Source organism: Lampris incognitus, chromosome 1 (assembly GCF_029633865.1).
Source record: "Lampris incognitus isolate fLamInc1 chromosome 1, fLamInc1.hap2, whole genome shotgun sequence".
Lineage (NCBI taxonomy): Eukaryota > Metazoa > Chordata > Actinopteri > Lampriformes > Lampridae > Lampris > Lampris incognitus.
The window spans coordinates 135,578,324-135,597,886 of record NC_079211.1 but is presented as its reverse complement, the minus strand read 5'-3'; the positions used below and the strand labels follow the sequence as shown (position 1 = coordinate 135,597,886).

Here is a 19,563-nt window from a genome sequence, read left to right as displayed (position 1 = left end):
CCCGGTGATGGGGGGGGGGGCAAAGACAGCAAATGATTATCCTGCTGTCCACTACAATGGACGTGGGGGAAAAATTCATAGTATATATGCGAGCTTTATTTTTTTTGTCTTTTGGAACTTTTTTTTGCCCCCAAAACTATGAAACGTTAAATAAGTAAATAAAACCCGGAACCCCCCCCCCCCAGTTCTCAGGAGGATATTTCAAACAGAACTGCAAAAGACGCGTGTCAGGTCAGTCTGTTATGTTTTGTACCATGTTTAGATAATAGACAACAATAATTTGGCCTTGCACATGTCCATTTTCCCTTATGTTAGGAATGTTTTTTAAATTTGTTTTGTAAAAATAAAATGATGCGAAAGAATGTACTGATACCAGGTGACATACTGTTTCTGTGGAGGGTAATTTTGATTGTTTTTTTTTCTCCATTGTTGATTCAGTCATTTGTATTTGCATTATGTGGGAATCTAAGAACCTTATATCAGAGCTGTTATGTCCATATCTGAATATTTCAAGAATACCAGTGAAGCAAAAATATAAATATTTTGATTAATCAAAATTCATCATTTTGATGAATGAAAACATAAAAAGCACGAATTCTCTCAAACAGTAGTTTTCAAGAAAATGAAAAAGGACAGTATTCACTGGTAGTCTGTTTTTGAAACAGTACATTGATGGCAAATATCAACCATCACATTTGGAAATACTAGCATATACAGTAATTTTCATTTTCATAAAAAAATCAAGTAAAATATTTGCCATGAATATACAAATTATTCACACTGATGCCTTAATCTTATTTTCATAATAAATACTGCATTGACAAAATAAAAATATCCAGATGAAACACTTGTCTTTATTGAAAACTGTTATAAATTAAACAATGAAATCTCTTTCCTTCTTCATCACAAAGTAAGAAACAACTGAGCAACTGCCTAGCCATCCTGGAAGAGGGATCCCTCTGATGTTCTTCCCGATGTTTCTCCTATTTTTTTTCCCTGAAATTTTTTTTTTCTAGACTCATCAGAATCAAGGGTCTAGGGATAAGGGGGTATTGTACATTGACACTTGTTCTATTTTTAATTGTTGAAGAATGCGACTGTAAAACCCGCTGGGACAGAATTGTGATTTAGGGCTATACAAATAACATTCGACTTGACTTGACGACCCCAGCCCCACCCATCCCTGAAAAAACAGCAGTAAATATTTCAAATATTTACCCCAGCCTCTTCAGCTAAAGGCTAAGTTGCTATGCATTTCAGTCCAAGAAACATCTTCGAACAACACACTGGACAGATACAGGAGAAATTTGCATGAGGAAAATGCAATGTTAGGTTGACAGTCTGAGAGGTGGCTAATGGTCAAGTTCTTGTAGCCAATACTTGAATTAACATCATTAATCCAAGATTTCAGGCAGTTTGGAACATACGGTCTCACCAATGTGGTGTCTTATTGGTTTTCCAACTTTCCATGTTAAACAGAAAGAGTCCTCAGTGGACATCGGGGACTGGCAGCGGATATCCCAAGTCAGTCTTTTTGACTTCTGGGCAACTCTGCTCATTGGCTAGGACTGTCTCCACAGGAAAAGACAAATACAGGCTCCCCTTCAGTTTTTTGGGGGAAGGTGACTCCTCTGAGCCAAACAGCGGATCTTCAGTTTTAAAGGTCATTGAGGGCATATTTCGTGGCCTACATTTGGCATTTTTCTTTTCCTGTTTGTATGCCATGTTCATGTTGGCTATCACCTGTAAATAGCACACAAACACTCAAAAGGAATTCAAACAAAGGTCAGATAAAAACAAAATGCAAATGTTTTCACTTAGATTAACAGTGAGGATAAATACAAAAATAAGAATAAGAATAATGAAGTAAATTGTAATACCAGCTGCTTTATAGAGTTCTGCTGCTCCTGCATTATAGTCATATATGCTGCAACCTCTTCTTTTGTGGAATACATGTCCTGCTCTTGGACATCGTAATCAAGCAGATTAAGTTTTGCCTGGATAAAGAAGAAATGAAAATCAGTACCCCACAGCCAAATCACACTGTCAATTACAGCACACTCCTTTTCAATGGGTCCTACCTCCTTGGGTAAATGAACTTTCTTGTTGAACATGAGGGAATAAGGAGTGAATTTGGTGGTAGGGTTGGTAGATGTTCTGAACAAAAACATCACAGTGTCCAGGAAATCATCCCACTCAGCCTGCTTCTCTGTCACCATCTGCATAATGGCCTCCTTCAACATCCCACTGGTGCGGTCATGGAGCGGGTTGAGTTGGGGATGCTCCCGAGGGGACACTTTCTGCACAAGTCCCCATCTGTCACTCAGCAGCTTTGTCACCTTAGAGACATCCATAGAATGCTCACATTAACACTGGACCGTGAGAACACAGTTACTAAACCTGTACTAAATACACACATAATTCACCTCTCACCTCATCACAGAAGTCAACATTCTGTGTACAAACTATTGTTTTAGGTGCTCCAAACCTAAATAAAGAAAGAGATGTACTTCAATTAAAAAGAGGGTACCTTCTAATTCTGAGGGTACCAACATTGATGTGACAAATCCCTAGTGATGTGGTGTGTTTCCAGTACCTGTATATTGATTTGGAAATGCATCTTGCAACAGAGAGGACATCTGTCTTCTGAATAGGGAAGGCCTCTGCCCACTTAGTATAGTAATCAATGATGATTAGCACATTCGTATTGCCTTGCAAGGTTTCCGGGAAGGGTCCTTGTAATAAGATGACAACAGGAGAGAGAGACAACAGGTCTTAAAATGGGGAAAAATGATAAAGCAAATGCATGTAACTTCCATGAAACTCGTACAAACCTGTTATGTCAATCCCAATGATATCCCAGGGAGCATCCACTTTAATGGGCCGAACAGTCCTCGCCATGTTTTTACTTCTCTCTGTGTGTTGACAGGTCTCACACACTTTTATCTAAAACAGAGAGTTAACACTATTCATATGAACATAAGACATTATCAAAAAAAATGTTGTGACCCATTCAACCAAGTAAGGACTCAGACGTCATTAAGGGCATCATCTCCGATCTTGCTTTTGCTCCGAGTCCGTTTCAGAGTTCCTATTGTCTTCATACAATAAAAATACATCACAAAGTATGCTGCCCATGGTGTTTACAGAATACACGGTTAAAACAAGATTCACCTACCCAATCTACCACATCCTTGACAATACCCAGCCAGTAATACTTGGATTGGATCCTGTGGACAGTCTTTTTTTGGCCAAGGTGATGGCCAATGTCACTGAAGTGGCAGTCGAGGAAGATCTGTCTTTTCCTCTCAGTCTCAATCACGACCTCTCGCTTCTCCTCTTTCTTTGGTCCCACATAGTACAGTCTTCCCTCTTAGATAGCAATTATCAAGCATGGGGCATGGAGTGAGCAACTTCATCAACTACACGTCCTTAGTTACGAGTTTTATTTACCCCCCTAACTTACCGTCAATGATGAATTTCTGGGCATATCTTTTGAGATTCTTCTTTCGTATAGGATTCATTGTTTGGGGGTAGCAGCCCTCCGCCACTAAAGTGTAGATGTCACCAAGCCTATTGGAGCTTGATTCAACCACCTCCTCTTCAGCCACCGGCAGCGACTCGACACTGAGCATGTTCACTTTTTAAAAGTAAGTAGACAAAGCCTTCACAAGCGAACAAAATTGAAAGCTACAATTGTAAAATTTATTAAATAAACCAATACACTAACACATTTGGAGTACTTCAGAGGATATCCTCTACAAAACCTGAAGGCACCGGATTCCAAAACCGGATAATACGGCGAGTGCGCTGTTTTAATAGTGACGTATGAAACATTTGATTTATCTTATATTCCCCCCTCGTCTATTTAAACGCGCTAAGGCGACGAAGAGGTGACGTGTTGCAATTCGAATAAACATGTATTATCAACTATAGGTTGAAAAAGTGACACCTATCTTCGATAATACATCTTTGTTGAGGAAGGGTTTAAAAAGTGACGCGTGTTATAGTTATCTTAATATTTGTTACAGGGAAATAATCGCGGCTGTGTTGTTTCCAATCGGACGTAGAACGCCGCCGGACTACAACACACAATTCGAGTTCCGCGGGCGTTGACATGCCCACATAAACAAAAATAGTGATGAAAAACGAGGAGAATAGTGAGCCCAACTTTTACTCCTGTAGTTGTTTTACTACTGACAATATTTTTCTGAAGGAGTACAAACTACATGTTTGGTTTGTGTCGGAGCATCAGTTCAGATTGGATTATCAAGAAGTGAGTAATCCTTTAATTGAAACAAGTGAATGCCTCCTTTATTTGTATGACAGCGATAAGCTTGTGTATAAACACATAGATTAGTAATTGTTCATATATATAGATTGACAGATAAATAGATAGATACAATACTACTATTATATATGTATTGGAACGCGCTGTCCCAGAAGAAGGCTGAAGAAGCAGTGACTGGCTTCAACTATTGTACCTCCAAAAAAGGTGACAGTGTTAGACAATAAACCTTGGATTATGAAGGACCTTAAAAGAACATTAAATGAGAGGAAAGTGGACTTTTCAATCAGGAAACAGAACAGAGTCAAAAGTCATTCAAACAAGACTCACCAAACATCAAAGAGGGCACTTAAAGAGAAGTTATTTAAACTAGCAACTACATATGAAGTTCCCTTCTGAAAAATAAAACGATTCCATTCTATTCTGTATGGCAGGTGCTTAGAGGTCTTGGCTGTACAACAGATCTACAGTTTGATGATGTCCTTCAAAAGGCAAGAGTGTTTGTGCATGTGTGTTTCATGTCCCATGTGTGTTCAACTTCCATGATTGAACTTTAATTTATTAACTATTTTCAATGTATGCGCTAGATTGCCCAAGAAGTGGATAGACGTAGGTCTTTAGGTGTAAAGTCTGCTGAGAGAGCTGCTGTTATAAGAGGCACCTACCAGCCCCTCCATCCTCATGTTTACCATATACGGGTATTTATCAGCTATTGCCAATATGGTCTCTAATAATGTAGCATAATCAAACCTCAGAGAGAAACCTATACAATAATAACTATACCTGTCCTTAGGAATCATTTCTTGCATCAGAGTTCAAACAAATTGTCAATTATTGCCGAAGCAGTGAAGCTAGTGAGGAAGCACTACTTCGTTTGTTGCAGTCAGAAGCAGGTGAGTTCAACAACATGTTTTGATGTTTGATTTCCTGTTCACAATTAATATAATAAACAAGATAATGAATATGTGATTTTAGTTTATTTTTCCATTCTGTTGAAGCTCCAAGGGTTTATCGCTTTGCCGTGTTCACCAAAAAGTTCTGTGATCAATTGATAGAGGAGTTTGAGCACTTTGAACAATCTTCAGCCCCCAAAGGAAGACCCAACACAATGAACAACTATGGGGTAACATATCCTTCTGATAAATAGTTGAAATTACAGAAATACAAAGTTGAATCATCACTCACTAACTAATCTTTGCTTTTTCCCAGAGCCTAGTGCCCTATCCTATTTTGGGCTGATTCCCAGAGTGATGAATTTTTGAACCCTATGTATCATGTTAGCTCTCATTCATGATACCAGTCATGTTCTCTCTCCACCCAGGTCCTACTAAGTGAACTAGGGTTTGATGAGGGCTTCATCACACCCCTCCGGGAGCAGTACCTCTGTCCAGTCACCTCCCTGCTCTACCCAGACTGTGGGGGCCGATGCCTGGACAGCCACAGAGCCTTTGTGGTGAAGTATGACATGCATGAAGACCTGGACCTTAGCTATCACTACGACAATGCAGAGGTCACCCTGAATGTGTCCCTGGGGAAAGACTTCTCTGAGGGCAACCTTTATTTTGGTGATATGAGACAGGTGAAAATAACTTTTCTGTTACACAATGACTACATCATTATCTACTACCACTACTACTACTATTATTGTAATAGTATTATATATACTGTTATCACTATATAATGTACTGTTATCAAGGACATATATATATATATATATATATATATATATATATACACACACACACACACATTCTTGATAACAGTAGTGTATGAAAATAATTCTGATAAAACAAAAGTGTTTGCCAAACTATCACATAGCTAAAGGAAGACTTTTACTCCTGACTCTGCTAAATTCCAAAGCTTACCAAGTCACAAAAAGCAAAACTCAGAGACCCCATTAGACTCCAAAAAAAAAAAAAAGAACCACCTGAAAACGAACTGAAAATACTGTAATAAAGTAAATATGAATCATTTTGGGGAGCTGTCTATACAGCTGAATTTTGTCTTTGATGATGAGGTGTTCTGCCACTTGCAGGTGCCTTTAAGTGAGACAGAATGTACGGAGGTGGAGCACAGGGTGACAGAGGGGCTCCTCCACAGGGGCCAGCATATGCATGGAGCCCTGCCCATTGCCTCTGGCCAGCGCTGGAACCTCATCATCTGGATGAGAGCCTCGCAGGAACGCAACAAACTCTGCCCCATGTGCGGCAAGAGGCCAGTTTTATTGAAGGGGGAGGGATTTGCAGATGGTTTCACCAATGATTAGTGACACTTTTTTTTTCTTGCAGAATGTCCCGTAGTGACACTTGGGATTCATATATGTGCATTTTTGTGTCAACCCAGAAGATATGCTTGTTGATCCAAAATGGCCCACAAGGAAAATGTGCTCCAGCTGCATTTAAAACTTCTGGAAAATTGATACAGAGTATCAACTAAATTATCTTAATTTATTTATTTTTCTCACCTTACCAGATGATATATATCTATATCCGTCTTTGTTGTCAAAGACATTTCAATCAAAAGCTAGCCTAAGCTAAACTTGGACTAATTAAGACTGCCGTACTTATAGTGTAATGTCTTTGATTAGCTTATACCTGAATTTTTGTTAAATTGCCATCTCTAATTTGGTATTTCCATCACTTAATTGTCAACATCCTCGCAAAATATCGAACGTAATCAGTGTTTTGTGTTAAGAAAAATTAAAGTCAATTTACAGTTATTGATATATCAAGATCTTTTCTATGATCAAGTTATACAGCTGTTGACAAAATGTTTTCAGTGAATAGATCAGAGTTGAGAATGAATAACACTACCATCAACACAAAATAATGTACATGGTTTACATAATGTTTTTAATCACAAACTATATCTGTCAATACAAGAATATGCACTGTTATGTAGTGCATTTTTGTTTTTCCTCATAAGGTCTTTCTCAAATGAACATACATGTTACAAATTGAATAATAAATCAGTCCTTTTTTGGCAGCATCACATAACATTTGGTTGTTTCTTTTTTATCCAGGTGACTTGGTAAAAGTACCAATGTGGAGTACTAAAATGAAGGTATATGGGACAACTAATTTGCTGGGATAAGAATCACATTACAACACATTCTCGCAAACACACCAGAACATATAAATGCTCAGTAACAATGTCATAGACTAAGAAAGTTCTTGTTGCTTTACATTTCATGTCTCAGATCCCAGTTTAAGTCTGTGTGCTTGGCCTTGATTTTGTCTGATGTGGAATGAGTTTTGAAATGGACTTTGATGCATTCATTATAAATCTGGTTAGGATTCTGACTTGTTTCAATATGACAATATCAATATATAACTACAATGTATAAATAAAAATATATTCACATAAAATATATCTTCATATACAGCACATACAAACTAATATATTCAGTAATGAGAACAACATAATATTTAATATCTTCAAGGAAGTCTGTTGTAAAAATACACTGTTTTAAAGTTGATGTAGACTTTTTAAATACGTTGAAGCACTTCCAGTTACAAGTACTTGAAGTACTTCTGATTCCCAGCCCATTAAGATGCCTTTTTTTTGTTGTTGTTGGTCATTTTGTGTCCTTTGCCTTTTGTCATTTTGCGCTGCCTCTGTAAGCATTGTGGAGTTGGAGATCAGCACTCCGTGACTTAAGCACAATGTCCGACGATGGGTCCCCAATGTTTGTTGTCTTGCCAGTCCCTGAGGCCTTCCACCTACAGCGTAGTCTCACTGCTCATGTCTCTGAGCCGCGGGTGGTCGATGTCCGAGTCGTAGTCCGACTCCATCTCGATCTTCACCTGGGGCACTGGGCACGCCATCCCTTGGCCCATTGGCATGGCCGGAGATGATGGGCAGGAGATCTTCAGGTGCAGAGTGATACTGAGGAATGGCAAGCTCCAGTTATCATACACACCCACAATCAAATTCACAGAGGGTCTGGGTAAGGAGGACTGGGGTTGGGGCAGGGTAGGTAACCTTGGGCTGAACAGTGCGAGATCTGGTGAAGCTGACTGAATGTAAGAGGGGGGGCAGTCTGCTGCTTTGTGAGAGAAGTCAGAACTTATCTCCTCTAAAGCACACACCTTCTTTAAAAGGGGTGAATACAGGCGTTCAGAAAGTATTCAGACGGGGAAAGCACAAACATTTTCAATGCTTACAAGGGTAAACAGCTAAGTCTGATCCAAACCATGCCTCTTTCAAAGCAATGCAGACATAACAGAAACCTCCAAAACTTTGGCTGTTCCACAAAGATAAAATAGGCAGAGGCACACACAGTGTATAAATGAACAGATAGATATATGAATAAATAAAGGTCACCAGAGATCATTTCCCTCTTTTAATGGACTCAACTGCATTTTCAAAGCAAATGTTTCTGTTGAAATTGCTTTAGCCTCAGGGAAGGATACTAGAGAGGGCAAAACACGGGGCTCTGTATTCATATGCAGATATGAAAATAACATATTGCAAGGCAAATACAACACTTGGGAGAAAAAAGAAACAACCAACACAATGATGCACGTTGAATGTGAATGAATAAACAGAATGGTATACAAGCTAGTGTAGGATCAATCTGCTAAAATGCTCCCAAATTCAACAAATACAAACCAGACTTAACAGAATTAACATAGTAGGCATTATGTTTTATTCATCTATTTAAAATCACATTTTTTTTACTTGACAAAGAACCCTATTCAGTGGCTTTGAGACAAAGGGAAGCACACATAACTAAAGGATTCATTTAATTCATAACAATGTGTAACCTTTCATCATTTATTCAAGCAGTGACTCTCTGAGGATGTATGAATAATAAAACAGCATGTGCATGTCTATGTGTATACGTGAGCATTGCATGTACTGAAAGACATTTAACACATCACTGGAAGATTAGCAGCAGGATTCACACATCAAAAAACGGTGAATGAGAGTCGAAATGATCTGCATTGCCTTAAAGTGCATGGTGAGGAGATCACGTGGTCATACGATAGGAGGTATAATGACTCAAATTAACTGGTTGTATAGAAAATTCTATATGAAATTATAAATGCTTTGCAACAGCATATATATTCACGTTCACCAAAGGGAGTGGATGACCTGTACGTGTTGTAGTTTACTGTGAAAATTAATAAAATGAATAACGGATTAACCAATGAATTTAAGTTAGACGTTGCAGTTGGGTAATTAAGACAACGAATCTGGATGAATATTTGAATTTCAAATAAATGTTATCTGAAGTAGACTCTAAAAGGAGACATATATACAACATTGTGGCAGATGTCAAAGATTTGCACTGAAGTAACTTGAAACGATAGTCATAAATTAAGCGGTTGTGGTGTTCATTTAAAAATTACTGAGGGCTTCTGATGAGCAACTCATCTTAAAATGTGTTAAAGTTTACATCATATCAAAGGTTGTGCCTGGCCGCAGGCTGGCAGTGTGCTGCCCACTGAGACTGGGCCACATCAGGGTAGATGAGGTCTTTGTATGGGATGTGCAGTTTGAGGACACAGTACCTGCGGTCCACGTCTGACTCCGAGCTGGGCGAACAGTTGGAGTAGGGATGGTATTTGTCCTGCTTTTGAATGGAGACAAATCCACATCAAGACAAAGACACACATAGATGCATGCATACACACACATCCACACAACCCCCATGAAAACAGATTATCAGAAAAATATCACATGATCCATACGTCCAGCAGGAGGCAGCAAATGCTTGTGTTTCTCACCTCATCTTCGCTGTCCTCTGTTTTAGACTTCTTTTTATCCTTTCCTTTCTTTTTGTCATCGTCCTTCTTCTTTTCCTTCTCAGGCAGGATGTCATCCAGCCAGGCCAGGTCGTGTTGGGAGAAGACCATGTCCAGCATCTTACGAACGCCCATCAGGCCAAGGATCTGCAGGCAACATACAGGGCACGTTGTCTTACAGGCATACTTTACACAACTGTGCCTGTCTGCCAACCATCCAAGATACTAAGACAATAAACAGTTGCTGACTTATGCATTTATGCATGGATATGCTTCAGGATAGCAACAAAAGACAAACTTTACAGAGGACAGAAAAACGTTAGTCTGTTGTTGTGTCAGAAAGGTACAAGGGGGTATTATTTTAAACATACACGATGTTTAACTCTCCCTTGCAACATATGTAATGAAGCCAAAGGAGAAAGGCTGCACCAAGCGTACCATTACAGGGAAAATGATGGCCAGGAAGGTGGACTTGAGTATCCACAGTACAGCCAGACATATGATTTGCACTACTGTAAAAAGGTGCACCCTCCGCAGGGGAACATGTCTCAGGAAGGAGAAGTCCGGCTGGTGCTTTGACGGCATCATGTATAACTTAATCCTGTCCCAGAACTGTAGAGAAGGATGAAGATGATGTGGCAAGGTGACCGGAGGGGAGAAAAGACATTTGAAAAGTTAAGAGTGTCAGAGGTTAATTACATGCAGACCTATTAGATTAAAGAACAATTGAAATTTACATTGAGAGAATTTGTATGCAAAGGAAATTTGTATGGTTGATTGAAAGAGAGAGGCTGAATAGCTAAGTAGCTGCTCTAGGACAGACTGCCTGGGCTCCCCTGCTTACGAACTCATCAAAATTCATCTGCAATCTTTTTTTTTTCTACTCCGGAAATTGTCCATTATGTTGATTCACTTGGCAAGTGGAAACATTCTCTCTCTCACACACACACACACATATATATACAGGTGCAGCTTAAATGCACCATGCATGGTTTACAATATCATCTAGTTTTTTTACATCATGTAATTTTCTCTTCTGCAGAATTTGGAGAGTTATAATCATCGCTCAAGAGCAGAACATATTTTGTTTGTTTTTTTATTTATTTTTTACATGTGTGTTTGTAGTTCCAGCAGTCTGTGCTGACAACAAACACCACCAAATTAGTTTTGCCCGCTTTTTGTGATGGGTAACTTTACATAGTACCGATCGCATTGTCTGTGCAATATAAAAAATACAACAGAATGCCTACTATAAAAAAGTGAAAATAAATGTTGGGGAAAGTGTAGTGCATCAGTAGGAAAACAAAGCTTACGAGAGGCGAACAGGTTTTTTTTTAATAGTCTTTCTTTGGCAGCCGCTGCCAGACACATACCTGAATTCCACTGAGAGAGGCAACACCCATGTAGAGGAAGACACCATACAGCACAGGCATTGGGATGAACTACAAAAAGAGTTAAAAATGAATAAACAACGTAAACTAATGGCTAAATCATTTTCTGCATTTCGCAACAAGACAATAAGCTCCTGATTCCTGGATTTCCAACATTTTAAGTACCCACTGGGTGCAAAGGTCAAAACCCAGAGACACAAAAGCCAGACAATAGATGTCATAATAAAAGAGCTGTCAGTTGCTTTGTTTTACTGCGTACCTACCTGAAGTATAGGGGCGAGGAAAATGGAAACTCCAGTGAGAATGAACACCAGGATGCCTGTTAGTCTTTGTTCTCTAAACGTTGAACATCGAAGAAGAGTCAATTAGAGTCCCGTCATTTCAACACCCTTGCCATTTCAAAGTCCAAAGGGCAACCTGATTTAATCTTATACCCAGCAGTCGATTTGTAAAAAAAAAAAAAAAACGAGGATGGTGGCATCTGATGAGTGGTGGATGGCGGTTGGAGGGGGGGCTTCAAAAAAACCACTATCACCTTTTAAACTACAACCACAAGCCTGCATATTCTAGATTTTAATGCACCAAGTGTATTTAAAAACTATTGAAGGGCTCAGAAAAGAACATGTCTCTGATGTGCAAATCTATAATATGGAGAGAATTTGAATATCGATATGTTCCTTTATGCATACTAATGTTCCTTGATTAAAATAGATACCACCGCACCGTCAACCCCAAGGGGACGGAAAAGAGGGATGGCAGTTTTACAAAGGTTGGTTTTTATCTTTTTATTTAACTGACCTGACCCCAAGGAACTGGGGCTGCTCTCCAGGTGCACTGGACTCACTCTCCATCTTCAGAGAATCGATGTGGGCGATAGAGATAACGGTGGCAGCCACATACCAGGGCAGGCCCATGAAGGAGCAGGCAGCCATCAGAACGCCCACCCAGAACAGATCCAGGTGGTAGCCACAGCCTTTCTGTGGGGAAGAAACGCAAAGCAATATAGCTTGACCATCATCTAATGCAAAAAGATGTGTTACTTTGAAAACAACCTGTGTGCCTGGTGTGAGACAACACTGATTTCTATTTCAACACTGTTACCAACATTATGTGTAACAATACTACATAAAGGAAACAAAATTCTGTGTGACGCTGTTATGTTAAAAAGAAACACAAATGTGTGTTATAGTTGGACTGACGTGAGTAATCAAATTTAGCTTTTCATATCTGAAAACCTTGAACACAGTGTTATAAAATATTCAGCTACATTTTTTTTTATTGTAAATGACTAACATTGTTGTTTTGACACCTTTACTCATAGCTGTTTTCAATGGTAGCAAGAACTGTGAGGGAACGATCTAGTCTTCATTAATATTCATGAGCTGACCTTTGTGTGACAAGTACAAGCAAGGAATGGCAGTATGGGTGAGCGGGGTTTCATCATTTGATAATTTGATCTAATTGGCTGTATGTAAATGAGTGTTTCTGATGACATGATCATGAGTGTCAAAAATAGATTGGGTGGGGTGTCCGGGTGGTGTGGTGGTCTATTCCGTTGCCTAACAACACGGGGATCAGCGGTTGAAATGCCCGTGTCACCTCCGGCTTGGTCGGGCATCCCTACAAACACAATTGGCCATGTCTGCGGGTGGGAAGCTGGATGTGGTTATATGTCCTGGTCACTGCACTAGTGCCTCCTCTGGTCAGTTGAGGCGCCTGTTTGGGGGAGAGGAGGAACTGGGGGGAATAGTGTGATCCTCCCATGCGCTACATCCCCCTGGCGAAACTCCTCACTGTCAGGTGAAAAGAAGCGGCTGGCAACTCCACATGTATCGGAGGAGGCATGTGGTAGTCTGCAGCCCTCCCCGGATTGGCAGAGGGAGTGGAGCAGCAATTGAAATGGCTCGGAAGAGTGGGGTAATTGGCCGGATACAATTGGGGAGAAAAAGGGGGGGGGGTTGGGTGAGAGATGCTGAAGGGGGGGGGGCAGCTCTTTTAAAAACAGAACAAAGAAAACTAAATTGTATTTTTTTGTGTCTATATATATATATATATATATATATATATATATATATATATATATAATCCAGTGAGTCAACCAAATTCTTTATGAGACAGTACAAGCCTGTTTCATGCCATAAGCAATCATCATTTAACTTCGTTAAATGAAACACTCAACGGTAGGAAAAGTGCTCAACAAACAAGGAGCAAAATAATCCAATCTGGTCTGGATTATGTACATACATACACACACACACACACACACACATATATATATATATATACTATATATATATACACACATGTTTTAGAGTAAAAGATACATGATGATTAAAGTAGTTAGCGATCTTTGAAAATATTAGTGTTTCAATTTCGGTGCGACTTTGAAAAATGACCAGTGTAATACAGGCAGACTTTATTAGAGTCATGTTTGTGTAGGAGGTACCTGCACTGTATATTTGATAAGCATTTAGTGAAGGTGTCAATATCACCATCCATATCAGAAATAACTCATATCATTTACTGTCTCATGACAGCTAAACATAAACCCATTAACACGAAGATGTTCCTGTTTGCAGCTATACTGGTATGAGGGAGATCTATTTAGACCTAACCTTAAGTTTGTTCTCCTTGCGGTTGACAATAACAGCACTGATCTGCTGGTCCATGAAGATGAGGATGGTGACGAGGAGCGCAGGGACAGAGCTGGCCAGATATATCCACCAGGGGTTCTTTCCAAAGGGCATTACCAGCCAGCCGCGGTCTGGCCGGGTGGGCTAGCGAAAGAGAGAGACCAGAAAGCTGCTTGATTCTCATTTATAATTAAATTCCAACAAGGTGTACAACCGTAACCTTTTCTAAAAAAAAAAAAAAAAATCAGAATTAGCAAAATTCAAGTTATTAGATTGTGATTTAGTATATCATGCTTTAGTAGGTGATGGTAATCTAGTCTGTAAGATTTTATTGCCCCTGAACCTTTTCCTGTAAGAAGTGTTACAAGTTCAGTTATCAAACATCTCTACAAGCAGGCTTCCACAAATGGCGAGCTGACCTTATTCTCAAAGTGGAATCAAAACATTGTTGTTGTTTTTTTCACCATGTCAACATAAATTCAGGATTGGGGAGCATCCAGTTAACATACATAGACTCCTGTACCTTAAATTCTGTAGGGACGATTAGTTTTGGGGTTTTGAGACCAATCAACATGTCCAGCCCCACAAACGTCATGATGGACATGAAGATAGAAAAGTCACTGATGAGTTTCCTCAGCTGGTGTGATAGACAGAGTGGAGAGACAGAGAAAAGTAACACAAGTCAAACTTAAATGAGAAACAGATTTTCCTTTGTTGGATCAGAAGCAGACATGGTAACATAGAATAAATCTCAAATGCATTGAAGATGATAAGCTGTGGCAGACTTTAATGAAACCAACGTGATCCTTTTGTTCGGATGGGCCTGGGGGTAGGCTGACTTGTCAACTTGGCTGGCCATTTCTTGTCAGACATAAGAGATCAGATATTGGATATGTAAGCACCATATTGTGTCAGGCAAGCAAATTCTGTCATGTGGTGATGCAAACAACAACCGTTTGATTTAATATTGAACTTTGTTGGATAGTTAACGCTTTGTTTTTTTTTTTATTCTATAGAAAAACATTCAAAATACATCACACATATATACCAAACAAATAGGGGGATAAAACATTTCACAAACCCATCGGACTCTACACAATCAAAGATTACAACACAGGTCGACAAAACAGAAAATACTGAGGTAACCTGTAGGCCTTGGCATGGCTTCCAGCCTACAGTACCCCCCCACTACCAAATCAAACAAAAAAATATACATATACCACACATACTATACTGTTTAACCAAAATCCAACATTACCCTCCCTCCTTCCCCAATCACAACAAAAGGGCTCCCCTCTACAAATCCACCAACAACTCTTCTTCTCTAACACAACCATACAACATATTAACATCTCTTTCCATTATATTCCTAAAAATATTCCACACCTCAGCTTTCCTCTTTTCATAATGGGCTATATTCCTCCTTAGCTTGACAGTAAACCTTGCATGGCTTAAAACACAATTTAATAAATTAACATTACATCCATTCACTTTGCCAACCACCCCAATGGCTTCTTGTTTCTCAAGGGACATGTCAAAATAGGAGTAGTCCATAGTGTCCCTTGTATTTTATGCAGGATGGATATATATATATGAGAGAGAGAGAGAGAGAGAGAGAGAGAGAGAGAGAGAGAGAGAGAGAGCGAGAGAGAGACAATACATGGCCAAAAGTATGTGGACACCCCTTCTAATGACTGGATTTGGCTATTTCAGCCACATTGATTGCTGGTAGATGCATAAAATCAAGCACAGAGCCATGCAGTCACCATAGGATAAGGCTGTTATACCAACTCCATATCAATGCCCATGGTTTTGGAATGAGATGTTCACCAAGCACATATGGGTGTAATGTTCGGGTGTCCACATACTTCTGGCCATGAGGCGCAGCAGTAGTTAAAATCTAGCAAAAAACAAACAAAAAAAACCTACATTGGATTCTCTAACAAAAGATTCCACCCTCAGTAACTTCTGTACAGTTTTAGTCTCCGTTCTCAAGTGGTCACCTCACCTTTGTGGGGAAATAACGGCTGAACTTGAACTTCTTGAGGGAGACGGTCATTGAGTAAGTGCCAAAGAAGAGGATGAAGGACATGAGGGCCAGGTCGGGAACATACTTGCAGGTTTTGCCCACGAGAGAACCTCCGTACTTCAGACACTCCTTCTTGCTCAGCTGGTTCCAGTCCAGAGCTGTCATATTTAACTGGGAGGAGAGGCAGAGGAAAGGGTGGGTGAGGAGAAGAAAAAGAGATTTTGTCGAGGTAAAAAAGAAAAGAAAACAAAAGAGGGAGAGTAAGGTTATAATTTGAGAACGACATACCCGCGTTATGGCATTCATTCCCATTAAGGCTTGGGTTAGCTGTATGCTTTTCTTTTTTAATAGTAATACATTTGTCATGCACCTCACTTCAGTGTAAAAGTGTAAAGATTTATTTAAGCGTTCGTTGCAACTTGTAACGAATTGCTTGCATAATCAAAAGACGTGCAAAACGGAAACTCGATGAAAACCAACTACTTACCCCAGAAACACTAGAGCTATTATCTGGCAATGGAACTAAACCATTGAAGATCATTGAAGCCACTGTTTATGAACAGGGACGTGACAGAGAGAGTCAGGGAAATAGCAAAAAGGAAAAAGGAGAGCGAGACAACAGATGGCGGGAGAGAGACAGACACCACAGTTGATGAGTATTCTACAGCTGGATTAAGCTGAAATCAAGTTGAGGTCCATGCATACTAAATAAGCGGTACTCACTCGCAAGAGACAGCAGCCAAATTGTTTGTGCATGGCAAAAACAAACGGGACAAATCAGTTACAGAACTCATTGTCTTGGGTAATTTTGTAATAATTTTTCTTTTTATATTAGCGTTTTCTTTTTTATTTAACAAATTAACTGAGCATTTTACTGACAGTTTGCAACAGAGGAAAACTAATCTGCAACCGACCTATATTTGCATCAAGTTTCATCTTAAAACAACAAATCTTAAAAAAAAAAAGTATCTCTACAACATCACCCCAATGAAACCGCTAACTGTTTGGTGGTAAATCCCCCTTAAATCTCCCCCTTTTTGTCTTCCTCAGCCAAGGGGTAAACTCACCTGGGTCTGGGGCCAGGCACTCGCACTTGTAGGCAGTAACATAGTCGGGCTTGAAGTCCGTATTGATGGGGTAGTACTTGAAGGAGCCAACCATTTTTTTGATGGCATCCGAGATGAAGATGAAGGAGATGAGGCTGGAGAAGCCCTCCTCTGTGAAGCGTGTCATGTACTTGATGATGTAGCTGGCGTCGGTGGCCACAAGGAGGAAACACTGCAAGCAGGAGTGGATGCCAATCCACAGACGCAGCTCCATGTAGTCGATGTCATTGTTCCTTTGAGGAGGAGGCCAGACAGACACGAAGTTTAAACATTTCCCAATTTTCAACTTGCGTGCAGTACCAGGTAAGGGTACCAGGGTTTGCCTTCAAGTACTGTTCCATAAGTGCCAGAGAATTAAGGCTATTTTTCTATGTCTACATTTACTGTGCTTTACTTCCAGTCTGAAACTTAACTGAATCGTCCCGACTCGACAAACAAAACAGAACTGACACTCAAATTAGATAAAGACAAATGCCGAGAATTGTTTTCAAGTATCTTTTTCACCCGGAACCAAGTGGCATGCAATTATAGGTAAATACTTGTATTGATAAGCATGCGTATGTTTGTAACATTATTCCTGTAAGCCCTCGGGGCCGCCCCAGAATTTAAGCTACATTCTCCACAGTTTCACAAACCAGAATGCTTATGAAGTTCAAATTATGAACCGAAAATGGTCACAATACTCAGTGTGTATAGCAATATTCAATCTTCTTGCAGTATCCCTGCTTTTAAAGCACATGAAGAAATTTAATCTAAAGTAAGGCAACCTCCTTCTAAAGAGTGCAAAACCATGGCTGGTGTGACCGTAAAACACGATGAAAGTTGGTTTGTCTACCACACCAATTCACATAATGAATATACACTATTCTCTATTTGCATATGTCATAGACGTTGTACCAATGTTAGTATGTAGTATCGGCATAGCTTAATGGGAAACTTTTTGTCTTATATAGTAGTTTTGGTGACACATATGCTACAATTATTGTTGGTAATATAGTGGTACAGTGTGTAGGTGCCACACACACACACACACACACACACACACACACACACACACACACACACACACACACACACACACACACACACACACACACACACACACACACACATTTAACTCTTAGCCAAATCCAGTTTGATATCCCGCTGGGTTCAGCCTCATCCCCCATCCCCTTACCATAACCCTACAACACTGTCCATTGCCCCACATTCATACACGCATACATAAGCTCAGCCCTTAATGTTACCATGCTTCCTTATCTCCTGCATGCACACACTCTCTGGTGATACAGTTACATTGATTTGTTTTATATGGAGATGTTTAAGGAGACGTTAGGATGTTAAGATGATGCTGGCAGGCACAATGGCCTTAGTAAGGGGTGGTAAAGTGCCACTGAGGGCCATGTGTATGTAGGATTTCATCCCAACCACATACTACAGCAAAGCCTCTCTGGTTTCTTCATTCAGCGAGGGGTGGAACTAATCACTGAACTCAGCTGGTGCAGTTTTGAGCTGGAGTAAAAATCTGCATACACATAAGCTGCACCTGACTTGTTCAGTATACACAGTGATAGTATGCACATTTTAGTATGCACAATGTTAGTATGCAAATTTCTTACGTGAAAGGTGTTGATATGCATACTACACAGAGGAAAATACAGAATATGGAGCTTATGGTCACTAAGTTGTCATATCCATCCCATAATTCTTTGCGCCTTTGTCATTCTTTCTGTTCTGCAGCTCACGTTGAGCTACAGAACAATCTGCAGCTCAATGTGACTAAGACAAAGGAGCTGGTTGTTGATCTAAGGAGGGAAATTACACCAGTGACCCCTGTGTCCATCCAGGAGGTCAGTGTGGACACTGTGGAATACTACAAGTCCCTGGGGGTGTATATAGATAATAAACTGGACTGGGCTAAGAACACTGATGCCTTCTACAAGAAGGGACAGAGCCAGCTCTACTTTTTGAGGAGGCTTAGGTCCTTCAACATCAGCCAGACAATGCTCAGGTTGTGGTATGAGTCTGTGGTGGCCAGTGCTCTCCTGTTCGCTGTTGTGTGTTAGGGCAGCAGGTTGAGGGTAGCGGATACAAACAGGCTCAATAAACTGATCCACAAGGCCGGTGACATCGTGGGGGTGGAACTGGATTCTCTGGCATCGTTTCTGAGAGGAGGATGCTGTTGAAATTATGTGCCATCACGGACAATGTCTCCCACCCACTCCATGATGTGCTGGTTGGGCACAGGAATACTTTTAGTAATAGACTCATTCTGCCAAAATGCACTACAGAGCGCCACAGGAGGTCATTCCTGCCTGTGGCCATCAAACTTTACAACTCCTCCCTCAGACTCAGAGTGTCAG

General features: G+C 40.1%; 3 protein-coding genes across 3 annotated transcripts in view; 1 reads left to right on the top strand and 2 right to left on the bottom strand.

Moving 5' to 3' along the window:
• Window positions 1-840: 840 nt before the first annotated feature.
• On the bottom strand, window positions 841-3,802 carry zgc:113436 (uncharacterized protein LOC503528 homolog). The gene is made up of 8 exons (XM_056292016.1): window positions 3,467-3,802; window positions 3,179-3,372; window positions 2,835-2,946; window positions 2,597-2,735; window positions 2,434-2,488; window positions 2,082-2,339; window positions 1,881-1,997; window positions 841-1,743 (listed from the first exon to the last, which is right to left on the bottom strand). The coding sequence occupies exons 1-8, from the start codon at window positions 3,633-3,635 to the stop codon at window positions 1,489-1,491; spliced, it is 1,299 nt and encodes a 432-aa protein (XP_056147991.1). The 5' UTR covers window positions 3,636-3,802; the 3' UTR covers window positions 841-1,488.
• A 294-nt stretch (window positions 3,803-4,096) lies between these two features.
• ogfod2 (2-oxoglutarate and iron-dependent oxygenase domain containing 2) lies at window positions 4,097-7,278 on the top strand. The gene is made up of 7 exons (XM_056292028.1): window positions 4,097-4,276; window positions 4,723-4,779; window positions 4,876-4,986; window positions 5,082-5,181; window positions 5,287-5,411; window positions 5,610-5,867; window positions 6,324-7,278. The coding sequence occupies exons 1-7, from the start codon at window positions 4,142-4,144 to the stop codon at window positions 6,552-6,554; spliced, it is 1,017 nt and encodes a 338-aa protein (XP_056148003.1). The 5' UTR covers window positions 4,097-4,141; the 3' UTR covers window positions 6,555-7,278.
• A 732-nt stretch (window positions 7,279-8,010) lies between these two features.
• The window catches only part of slc4a5a (solute carrier family 4 member 5a), a 47,963-nt gene continuing 36,410 nt past the window's right edge, over window positions 8,011-19,563 (bottom strand). Inside the window, exons 14-25 of the mRNA XM_056292004.1 lie at window positions 17,162-17,433; window positions 16,582-16,616; window positions 16,074-16,265; window positions 14,589-14,702; window positions 14,048-14,209; window positions 12,231-12,409; window positions 11,696-11,768; window positions 11,415-11,483; window positions 10,480-10,653; window positions 10,024-10,188; window positions 9,808-9,866; window positions 8,011-8,176 (exon numbers count right to left, since the gene is read on the bottom strand). Of these exons, the coding sequence (XP_056147979.1) occupies window positions 8,011-8,176; window positions 9,808-9,866; window positions 10,024-10,188; window positions 10,480-10,653; window positions 11,415-11,483; window positions 11,696-11,768; window positions 12,231-12,409; window positions 14,048-14,209; window positions 14,589-14,702; window positions 16,074-16,265; window positions 16,582-16,616; window positions 17,162-17,433 (1,660 nt within the window). The remainder of the gene's footprint in view (window positions 8,177-9,807; window positions 9,867-10,023; window positions 10,189-10,479; window positions 10,654-11,414; window positions 11,484-11,695; window positions 11,769-12,230; window positions 12,410-14,047; window positions 14,210-14,588; window positions 14,703-16,073; window positions 16,266-16,581; window positions 16,617-17,161; window positions 17,434-19,563) is intronic.